The sequence below is a fragment of the Nylanderia fulva genome, unplaced genomic scaffold (genome assembly GCF_048542155.1).
Source record: "Nylanderia fulva isolate GAGA-0341 unplaced genomic scaffold, ASM4854215v1 Scaffold469, whole genome shotgun sequence".
Lineage (NCBI taxonomy): Eukaryota > Metazoa > Arthropoda > Insecta > Hymenoptera > Formicidae > Nylanderia > Nylanderia fulva.
In genome coordinates, this window is record NW_028190553.1 from 65,456 (window position 1) to 77,175 (window position 11,720).

General features: G+C 49.9%; 1 protein-coding gene, 1 non-coding gene and 2 pseudogenes across 2 annotated transcripts; 1 reads left to right on the plus strand and 3 right to left on the minus strand.

Moving 5' to 3' along the window:
- Positions 1 to 546, minus strand: part of LOC114933599 (large subunit ribosomal RNA) — a 4,619-nt pseudogene extending 4,073 nt beyond the window's left edge.
- Positions 547 to 1,587: 1,041 nt separating this feature from the next.
- On the minus strand, positions 1,588 to 1,742 carry LOC114933580 (5.8S ribosomal RNA). Its single transcript, XR_003820074.2, has one exon. It is a non-coding gene; the product is annotated as a 5.8S ribosomal RNA (ribosomal RNA).
- Positions 1,743 to 2,550: 808 nt separating this feature from the next.
- Positions 2,551 to 3,279, minus strand: LOC146721481 (small subunit ribosomal RNA; annotated as a pseudogene; the record flags this gene model as incomplete).
- A 2,252-nt stretch (positions 3,280 to 5,531) lies between these two features.
- On the plus strand, positions 5,532 to 10,817 carry LOC114933579 (uncharacterized). Its single transcript, XM_029306217.2, has 2 exons — positions 5,532 to 6,816; positions 7,003 to 10,817. Exons 1-2 carry the CDS (start codon positions 5,532 to 5,534, stop codon positions 10,815 to 10,817), a joined length of 5,100 nt encoding a protein of 1,699 aa, XP_029162050.2.
- Positions 10,818 to 11,720: the final 903 nt, after the last annotated feature.

The window sequence follows — 11,720 nt, forward strand, 5'->3', positions numbered from 1 at the left end:
CGGTAGCGTGCCCGCGCGCGAGCCGCAAGGACTCCGCGGGACATCGCCGACCGACGCGAAGCCAGCGCCGCTGACGATGAATCTCCCCGTTCGATCTTTTGGGTTTCTTAGGTTTACCCCTGAACGGTTTCACGTACTCTTGAACTCTCTCTTCAAAGTTCTTTTCAACTTTCCCTCACGGTACTTGTTCGCTATCGGTCTCGTGGTCGTATTTAGCCTTAGATGGAGTTTACCACCCACTTAGAGCTGCACTCTCAAGCAACCCGACTCTAAGGAGAGATCCTCCCGAGGCGCGCACCGGTCGCTACGGGCCTGGCACCCTCTACGGGTAAGTGGCCCCATTCAAGATGGACTTGGACGCGACGCGGCACCTCGGGATAAGCGGATCCTCCCAAACACCACATCTCCCTGCGGCGGAACCGCGGGATTCGGTGCTGGGCTCTTTCCTGTTCGCTCGCCGCTACTAAGGAAATCCTGGTTAGTTTCTTTTCCTCCGCTTAATAATATGCTTAAATTCAGCGGGTAATCTCGCCTGCTCTGAGGTCGTCGCATAGTGAGTTTTCGTAGCCGTTTGCCTCCTCCGCGTCGCTCATCGTCGTCTCTCCTCTATAATATATATTAATAAGAGGGAGAGAGAGAGAGAGCGTCGAACGAGAGAGCAGCAGCGGCAGCACACGAAATACGCGAGAAGGCAAATCGCCGGGGCGCTAACCGCACACACACTCGTTGGTGGTAATGGAGACGATATATCGCGGGGTTCGAGATTCTCGGCTCTCCCTTCTCTTTTATATACGAAATTCGGGCGGAATCGATTCGACGAGTACACGACGCGGCGCGCCGGTCCCCTTTTTTCGCTTTACGAAAATTTCGTGGACTCGGACACGCGGTCGGCTCGCGATTCAAAACCCTTCTCCGTAAAGAGGTAAAGGATTACGAATGCTCTCTCCGCCGGACGACGACGCGCCGTATATTTCTCCGTAATACCGTTATGTGTGCGGGCAAGGGCGCCTCGGCATAAGACGCGCGAGCGCTATCGCACCGAGAGACGCGGCACAGAGTGCGAGAGCAGTCCGGTCAGTCTGTGTGATGTACGGAGAGGAGAGACGGTGAGACAAGCGCTACCTACTTTCGGGAGACAACGACGCACGCGCCGCTCTAGGGAAAGCGGTGCCATTCACCGTCCTGACCCTTTTTTTGGCCGTTTGTTGCTCCCTTCGCGCGCGCTCTTACTCTCATCCCATTTCTCCTCGGCTCTCGCGTACACACACGACTTGGATACACAAACACGCTCCCCCTCTTAATTCGCGCAGCATTCTCTGGGCGCGCGTTCGCCAACGTTTTACACGCTTGTGCGCTTCTCCTCCTCATTATTATTATTATTATTTCGGTGTGTCATTTCAGACGACGCCAGGATTTGCACCGCGGCCGGTCGGCGCGGCACAGACACCTCGGGCGAACGTCCAACGATCGCTCGTACGCCCATTGTAAGCGTTGCACAGGGCACAGGCGACGCGCGCGCCATTCTCTGGTCGCCCGCGTCGTGGCCGTGCGCGCTTTTCGGGCGCAAGCAGTTTAGGGGTACTAAAACGACCCTCAGCCAGGCGTGGTCCGGGAATTGTATCCGTGGACCGCAATGTGCGTTCGAAATGTCGATGTTCATGTGTCCTGCAGTTCACAAGTTGACGCGCAATTAGCTGCGTTCTTCATCGACCCACGAGCCAAGTGATCCACCGTTCAGGGTAATCGTTCGAAATTTTTGCGTTCGCGAAGAAACGCGCTTCTCGTTCAACCATCGTGGTCTCTTCTCTCGGACGAGAGAGAGAGAATAATCGTGGTGGCTCTTCGATCAGCCTGTCCGCGCGCGTCCGAGGACGCGCGCGGACCGCCGCCTCCCGCCAGGGAAGGCTACGGCACAAAGATAGAGTTGTGTGTTTCTCGTTCGGAGCGTCTCTCCCGCAACGGGAGAGCCGGGGCGGAAGCTCTTTGAAGAAACCGTCGGACCGACACAGTTGACAGATTGGTCGAAATATCATCGATCCCTTCTCTGTGTTATATATATATTATAATAATATATGGGGGTCCTCTCGCTCGGCACTCGCGGTCGCACACCGTGTGTTCTCGGCACGCTGACCGCTGCCCCGCGACAACGGGGAGGGCGCGCGTCGACGAACGTCGTGGGTGCTGCACACACGCGTGCGCGGGCATAGGTTACCACCGGTTCGCGCTCAACGCCGAATCGACGCTCTGTGTGTGTGTGGCCGGAGAATGGCACACACACGAGCGTGATCGCGAAGCGTCTCGCTCCGAATCGTCGTCGAACACCGCCGGGCGCGCTGCTCTGCTTGCCGACTACTTTCGGTCAGAGAGGCGCGACGGCGTCCGTCGTTATATCAAAACACAACCAACAAATTCCGTCAAATCCGTTATTTTCTTTTTCTCTGAGAGCGCCTTTTCAGCGCGTCCATTCAGTCGCCGACTGCTGCGAGCGCGCGTCTCTCCCAAAAGAGAGGACTCTCGACGCAGAGCAGGACCTCCGGAACGTTAATGATCCTTCCGCAGGTTCACCTACGGAAACCTTGTTACGACTTTTACTTCCTCTAAATGATCAAGTTTGGTCATCTTCCCGGCAACATCGGCAATGCCGAGACATTGCCGCGCACCAGTCCGAAGACCTCACTAAATCATTCAATCGGTAGTAGCGACGGGCGGTGTGTACAAAGGGCAGGGACGTAATCAACGCGAGCTTATGACTCGCGCTTACTGGGAATTCCTCGTTCATGGGGAACAATTGCAAGCCCCAATCCCTAGCACGAAGGAGGTTCAGCGGGTTACCCGGGCCTTTCGGCCAGGGAACACACGCTGATTCCTTCAGTGTAGCGCGCGTGCGGCCCAGAACATCTAAGGGCATCACAGACCTGTTATTGCTCAATCTCGTGCGGCTAGAAGCCGCCTGTCCCTCTAAGAAGATTTGTTTGTACGTTGGTAGTAAAAACCCGCCAGCCGAAGCCGGGGGCCTTCGCGATACCATAAGGTACGCCTATTTATCAGGCTAGAGTCTCGTTCGTTATCGGAATTAACCAGACAAATCGCTCCACCAACTAAGAACGGCCATGCACCACCACCCACCGAATCAAGAAAGAGCTATCAATCTATCAATCCTTCCGGTGTCTGGGCCTGGTGAGGTTTCCCGTGTTGAGTCAAATTAAGCCGCAGGCTCCACTCCTGGTGGTGCCCTTCCGTCAATTCCTTTAAGTTTCAGCTTTGCAAGCATACTTCCCCCGGAACCCAAAAGCTTTGGTGTCCCGGAAGCTGCCCGCCGAGTCATCGGAGGAACTTCGGCGGATCGCTAGCTGGCATCGTTTATGGTTAGAACTAGGGCGGTATCTGATCGCCTTCGAACCTCTAACTTTCGTTCTTGATTAATGAATGAGGGAGAGAATGAGAGCGTTGCGGAAGTGAGTGAGATAGCGTGTATGAGAGTAATTGGTGCGAGACTCCGTAAATTCCTGTTTACGGAGACGAACAAAATTTCAAAGAGTGCGAGTGAGAAAATACTGGACATTGTGGGAGAATATGAGGAACAGATGATGAAAATGTTGTGCAAAAATGAGAGAATACAGGGGAAACTGGATGAGTGTATGAGTCGAGCGAGTCGGGATTTAGCCTACGGCGGAAGTGGAATGAGCTATGCGAGCGTGAGTGCGAAAAATGTTGAAAAGAGCGTGATTGAAAAGGTACAGGAAGTGAATGTGAAAACGAGTGAAAACGAAAGAGAATAGTTATGCGGTAATAGTGAGAGCGGATGATGCAAGTGCGAGTGTGACAAGTGAGGAAGTAAAGGAGAGAATGATGAAGCATGTGAGCAAGTCACTGAATGTGCGTGTGAAAGCGGTGAGGAAAGTGAGGAATGGAGGTGTAGCGATTGAGACGATAAGCGAGAGTGAGTTGAAAAGAATAAGAGAGTGTGGTCAGTTTAAGAATGCTGGCCTAAAGGTTGAGCTGCCTCGCAAGATAGGCCCAAAGATCATCTTGTACGATGTGCCGAATGATATGGCGAGTGAAGTGTTAATGAGAGAAATGTATGAGAGGAGTTTGAAAGGGCGAGTGGATGAGAGAGTATTTATGGATCGTGTGCGTGTTGTGAGTAGGAATGCGAAGAAAGAAGCAACCTGCGGAAATGTGATATTAGATGTTACGAGTGCAATAAGAAATGTGCTCTGTAGTGACGGACGAGTGTTTGTGCATTGGAAGGCCTTTAGGGTGAAAGAGTTTTTCAGTGTGCTGAGGTGCCACAAGTGCTTCGCATTTGGGCACATGATGCGGCAATGCACCGAAAAGGTAAGACTGTGCCAAAAATGTGGATGTGTAGGACACATGATGAGAGATTGTAAAAAGAAAAGTGTGTGTAGAAACTGTAAGCTGAAAGGGAGCAAATGTGATCACTCGGTTCTGTCCGAAGTGTGTCCGGAATACGTGAGAGCGTTAGAGAGAGAGAAAGCGAGAATAAATGACGAATGAATGGTGCGCGAATGTGGTGCAGTATAACTGCCAGAGAGCGTATGCGGTTATGTGTGATCTGGGTGAGATGATGCGCGAACGTCGAGTGAGTGTAGCACTGCTGCAAGAACCGTATGAAAGGCATGGACGTGTGGTGGGCTTGCCCATAGGTATGGATGTGATTGTGTGCGAAAGTGGGACGGTGAAAGCAGCAGTGGTGGTAAATGACTCTAGGTTAGACGTGATGTGCGTGAGAGAGTGTGTTTCGACACAATAATGTAATAAAATTATATCCATTTTAAGATCACGGTGTATCGTCATGTTCAGTAATATTTGCTTCGAAAATTTAGTAAAGTCACGAACGGTAAATTCGAACGTCAAGCAAATATTGTCTGTAAATGTTATCAAGTTAAATTCTATGGATACTGTTTTCCGCGTTCTTATTTGCGCACCTTTTTGTTGTTTTCGCGCCGACTTCGCGTTCGTATTACAAAGGAATCATGTGTCCTCTACATTTCTGTGTACACTCTCTCTTTATCTGTACATGAGATATTATAAATCTCTCAAACTGTTTGTCAACCCCCTCTTCATACCTGTTTGTCAAAAAATTTACGGCTTGCCGTTTGCGGACAGTGGAGTCGTCTCTCAGCGTTCGTAAAGAATAAATCGATATCCACGACAAGTTCTCCTCTAATTACTTTCCTAATAATCTCAAGATTTCGACGTCGCCAGTGCCGGATCACGCGTATCTCTCAACATTTTTTGGTCCTTCGAGCCGGATTCGCGGATCGCGGGCGTATTTTCGCGCTCTCCTTTAACCGAAATTCTCGAGATTTACGTAACTCTCGGAAAGTGATTCGTCGCGTTTATCGACTCTCTATCTTTCAGAACTACTCGCATCTTTCTATACCGCGCGTGACAATAGTGTTGAATATCTCTCACCGCGATCAAAAGTGACACATCAATCTCGTTCAAGGTGCAACTGTGATTGTGTGCATTGAATCTCGAACTTCTCATCATCTATAATCGGCAGGATGACTCTCGAAGCCCTTCTCGATCGCCAGCATGAACTTTTCGGCCTCATCGCTCGCGCTTGCAAGAACCTACAAAAGCTCGGTCCTTCGAAGACCACCCGTGGTGCGGTGCAAAGTCGTCTAACAATTTTAAAGGCAAATTGGGAAAAATTCCAGGCTCAACACGAAAATCTATACAAGCTGAAATCGTCAGAATTAAAGAAGCTGGACTACATTGTCGATAAAATCTACGAGCAATGCGAAGAGAAATTTGCCGAAGCGCAAGGCACTATGCTCACTATCCTCGACAGTTTTGCACCACCTCAACAGAATACATCAGCCGAAATTTCTATGAACTCATCGTCCGCATCACATTCTCGACGTTTGCCTCGCATCGATTTACCAAAATTCAACGGCGAATATTCACAGTGGAATCATTTCCGAGATCTCTTTGCTTCTATGATCAACGCGAATACCGATCTCTCTGCAGTCGAAAAGCTTCATTATTTAAAGATGAGCCTATCGGATGAACCGGCTACTCTCTTGAAAGGCGTTGAGATATCAAGTGAAGGATTCAATCGCGCATGGGATACTCTTATTGACCGTTACGACAACAAGCGTATCCTGATAGAGGCTCAGCTCTCCGCTCTGTTTTCGATTCGCAAGGCGAAATCCGAATGTGCATCGAAAGTGAAACGCCTTCTCTGCGAATTGAAGGAAGCAATCGGAGCCCTCGCTACATTGGGCTGCCCGGTTCATCACTGGGACATCATTCTCATCTTTATGACAGTGCGCAAACTAGATGTCGAATCTGTTAAGGATTGGGAAAAATCACTCGGAGCCACCTCGCAACCACCATCGTTCGCCGACTTCGAGAAATTTCTTCTCGGTCGTATTCTCACTCTCGAAGCCTTCGAACGAACAACGAATTCTCGGAAACAAAACGCAAGTGCACCTCGATCTCCAGCTCACGCTCGGGCATATACCGCTACTGTGACTGATCAAAAGTGTGCGTTGTGTTCATCGGGACATTACATTGCCTCGTGTCCAAAGTATCTCGAAAAGACACCCATGCAGCGAAAGGAAGTAATAATTTCGAAAAATCTCTGCTTTAATTGTCTCGGGCCTCATCAGATAAAATCATGCCGCTCAACAAAACGCTGTCGTCTCTGCCACAAGCAACATCACTCCACGTTACATTATCAAGCCGGTAACGCAGCGATCGGTGCATCAGCTGCACACTCAGACTCGTCGACGCCTGTCGTCAAGGCAATCACATCGTCTCCGCCGGCAATTCATACTGCAGGTATTCCGCCACACGAATCTGTTGCTCCTCTACGGAATACCGAGCAAATCTCAAACTCCGTGACATCAAGTCACGTCGCTCAATCGCGGATAATCCGTCGCACTCCGGTTCTATTAGCCACAGCTCTCGTAAACGTAGTGTCATCAACCGGAGATATCTATTAAGTGCGCGCTCTTATCGATCAAGGATCGGAAGTCTCGTTTGTCTCGGAATCGGTCGCCCAATTATTAAAACTCTTGCGTCAAGCGGCGGCTATTCCGATTCTCGGCATCGGAGCTCATCGCTCAAGCATATCAAACGGACTCGTCTGTCTCAAAGTGATATCTCAAGTGCATAAAGACAGTTCTCTCGAAGTCGATGCTCTCGTACTGCCGAAATTAACGTCCTATCTGCCTCCCGCGCGTGTCGAATATACTCAGTGGCCGCACATACAAGGTCTTGAGCTCGCGGATCCAAACTTCGCCACGCCCGAAAAAATCGATCTCATACTAAGTGTAACGGTGCACGCTCAAATACTCAAAGACGGTATTCGTCGAGGAAATATCGGCGAACCCATCGCTCAAGAAACGACTCTCGGATGGGTGCTATCAGGGCCCCTCTCAAATGATAATCAGAAGACCAACGCCATGGAAAACAACTCAGTCATCGGTCTTCAGTGCTCTCTCGACTCTGAGCTCCTGGAGCTCCTTCAACGCTTCTGGACACAAGAAGAAATCGCGCCTGCCTCTCAAATCTCAATGTCTCCAGAAGAATCTCAGTGCGAAGAACATTTCAACATGACTCATTCTCGCGACGTCAACGGACGATTTGTTGTACGCTTGCCTCTCAAGACGAGTGTTAGTGAATTTGGTGACTCTCGCTCTATCGCACTCAAGGCGTTGTATCGCATGGAAAAACGATTCGAAACGAATCCATCGCTCAAAATCCAGTATATCGACTTTTTACGTGAGTATCGTTCTCTCGATCACATGCGTCCCGTCGCATCAAACCGCGCCCAATCTCGCGAGTTTTTTCTACCGCATCACGGTGTTACGCGTGAAACTAGCACGACAACAAAACTGCGCGTCGTGTTTAACGGATCGCAAAAAACAAATCTCGGCTTGTCGTTAAATGAGTATCTCCTTGTCGGGCCGAAACTACAAACGGATCTCGCGGACATCCTCATCCGTTGGCGACGGCATCGATACGTGTTTGCGGCCGATATCGAGAAAATGTATCGGCAGATTCGCGTGCACGAGGATGATTGGCCGTTACAGAAAATTCTTTGGCGGGACTCTCTCGACGAAAGGCCTCAAGAATATGCATTGTGTACCGTAACGTACGGCCTCGCGTGTGCTCCATATCTCGCGCTACGCTGTTTACGGCAACTCGCTCTCGATTACGATTCGATTCGCCCTCACGCTTCCGAAACTCTTCGTCGCGACACATACGTCGATGATATTCTCTTCGGCGACGAAAGCATCTCTCAGGCAAGAGAAAAAATTTCGCAACTAAGAACCACTCTCACGGCGGGCGGCTTTACGCTCCGAAAATGGATCGCTAACGACTCAAATCTGCTCGACGATATCCCTGCCTGCGATCGCGAAACATCTCCTACGCTCTCGGTCAACGACAGTGCGATACATCATACTCTCGGTGTGCGTTGGGAACGCAAATCAGACAGTTTCGTGTTTTCTCCGCCGTCGCTCACGATCTCGAAAAATCGCGTTACAAAACGCTCAGTGCTATCGCTTATCGCACGCATGTTTGATCCACTCGGATGGATTACGCCTATCACAGTTACCGCAAAGCTGTTCATGCAAGAACTGTGGGCCATACGTCTCGACTGGGACGACGAACTCCCGGAAGATTTAAAGTTACGATGGACAAGCTACGTCGCTCAACTCACATGCATCTCTCGTCTCGCTATCTCGCGTTGGTTTGGAACAAGTTCTTCGAATCTCGCCGTGGAAGTGCACGGTTTCGCGGACGCATCTCAAAGTGCACTCGCCGCGGTCGTTTATCTCCGCGTTCTCAGTGACATCGACGACGCTCAAATAAAACTCATTTGCTCAAAGACTAAAGTTGCCCCTCTCAAACGAATGACTATACCGCGTCTCGAACTCTCAGCCGCAGTGCTGCTCGTGCGTCAAGTTCTCAAAATTCGCGAAGTGCTTGAACTACAAACCGCGCCAACCCATCTCTGGACCGATTCGACGGTCGCTTTTACGTGGATCAAAAGTCATCCATCCCGGTGGAAAGACTTCGTACGGAATCGTGTCTCCTTTATTCAAGAGCTCTCAAATTCTAGATGGCATCACGTCTCCGGGAAGGAGAATCCCGCTGATCTAGCATCACGAGGCGTGACTCCTCAACGTCTTCAACAAAACGAGCTCTGGTGGACCGGTCCTCGTTGGTTACATACGCATTCGACATCTTGGCCGTCTTCAATTCCGATTCTCGAGTCTACGGACAACATCGAAGAACGGCCTCCGCAGTGTACAACTGCAGTGGAACATCATGAACATAAACTTTCGATGCTCGATCGATACTCATCGCTGACGACCCTCATCAGAACTACCGCCTGGGTCCAGCGTGCTCTTCAACTCTTTCGGAAATCTGTCGCATCACGCTCATCTCACGAGCCTCTCACCGTCGATGAGTTAGAATCAGCGCTAATGCTGTGGGTTAAACTCACGCAGCAAATTTACTTCTCCTCCGAAATCAAAACCTTGAAGAGCCAACGATCACTCTCAACCTCGAGCTCTCTCTATCGTCTAACGCCATTCCTCGACAACGAAGGACTTTTGCGTTTACGCGGACGTTTATTCCGGTCACAACTAGATCCAGAAGAAAAACATCCTCTGATCTTACCTCGACAATGTCGATTATCCATTCTCGTGATGGATCATCATAATCGAAAGACTCTCCACGGCGGACCTCAGTTAACGTTATCATCGATTCGTCAAAGGTTTTGGATAATCGGCGGTCGCGTTCCTATCCGAGCATTCATCCACAAGTGCGTGATTTGTGCTCGTCATCGTGCTACTACTGGTCAACAAGCTGTAGGACAGCTTCCAGCATCACGAGTCGTTCCGCGCCGACCGTTCTTCAACTCTGGCGTCGATTATGCCGGGCCACTGACTCTCAAAACTTTTCGCGGACGAGGCTGCAGAACGTACAAGGGATATTTCATCATTTTCGTTTGTTTCAGTACGTCTGCGATACATCTGGAAGTCGCGACTGACTATTCTACGGACGGCTTTCTGGCGGCGTTCAGGCGATTTACCGGACGGCGAGGCATATGCTCTACTTTGACTAGTGATTGTGGCACGAATTTGATCGGTGCCGACGCAGAACTCAAACGGATGTTCACGGCATCTTCTCGCGAGTGGGCTCACATCGCTAACATTCTCGCAAATGACGGAGTGAAGTGGAGTTTTAATCCACCCTCCGCCCCCCATTTTGGAGGAAAATGGGAAGCTGGGGTGAAATCCGTCAAATTTCACTTGCGGCGAGTTCTCGGCGACGCTCGCCTCACCTATGAAGAACTGACAACGCTCTTGGTGCAAATCGAGGCGATTCTGAACTCTCGCCCGCTCACTGCACTCTCAGATGATCCGTCGGACTCTACCGCTCTCACGCCTGGGCACTTTCTCGTCGGGTCCACTCTCGCTACCGTGCCGGAACCTTCGCTTCAAGAGGTACCTCAAAACCGGTTGTCACGTTGGCAACTATTGCAGTGTATGAAGGAATCATTCTGGCAACGATGGTCGTCAGAATATTTACAGCAGCTACAGACTACCTCGAAACAATATCGACCTCAAGATGCCTTTCGAAAAGGCGCTCTCGTTCTAATCAAGGACGAACGATTTCCTCCAACTAAGTGGCCTCTCGCACGCATTACTGACGTGCACCCTGGAGTCGACGGACTTATTCGAGTTGCCACAGTGAAAACAGCTACCTCAAGTGTTAAGAGACCTATAGTGAAATTGTGTTTGCTGCCGATCGAAACTCAATAGACTAAACCAATACTCTGCGCTAACCGCTCGTATATCTTAATTCGATACTTTGTCTACTCCGAGTAGACAAGGCGGACGGAATGTTTCGACACAATAATGTAATAAAATTATATCCATTTTAAGATCACGGTGTATCGTCATGTTCAGTAATATTTGCTTCGAAAATTTAGTAAAGTCACGAACGGTAAATTCGAACGTCAAGCAAATATTGTCTGTAAATGTTATCAAGTTAAATTCTATGGATACTGTTCTCCGCGTTCTTATTTGCGCACCTTTTTGTTGTTTTCGCGCCGACTTCGCGTTCGTATTACAAAGGAATCATGTGTCCTCTACATTTCTGTGTACACTCTCTCTTTATCTGTACATGAGATATTATAAATCTCTCAAACTGTTTGTCAACCCCCTCTTCATACCTGTTTGTCAAAAAATTCACGGCTTGCCGTTTGCGGACAGTGGAGTCGTCTCTCAGCGTTCGTAAAAAATAAATCGATATCTCTCAACAGAGTGTACGAATAAGCTTGGAGTGAGTGTGTGGTTGAAGGGGGACTTTGGCGAAATGTATGTGGTGTCCATGTATTGCCAGTATGGTAAGTGTATCGAGCCGTACTTGGCGTACATGGACAGAGTATGTGAGACGGCCGGGAGAAAGCGTCTGCTGATAGGTATGGATGCGAATGCCGTCTCTCCCTTGTGGTATAGCAAGGGTGGAGGCAGCAGAGAGAGTGAAGCGCGTGGTAGAGTGATTGAGGAATGGATGATTGCGAGCGGGATGAATGTTGTTGAATGAGCCAAGCGAGTTTTACTCGTTCAGCGGGCCGAATGGGGAGAGTGACATCGATGTCACTTTCGTGAACGGCGTGAATGGAGGGTGCCGGTATGAGTGGGAAGTAAAGCCCGACTGGG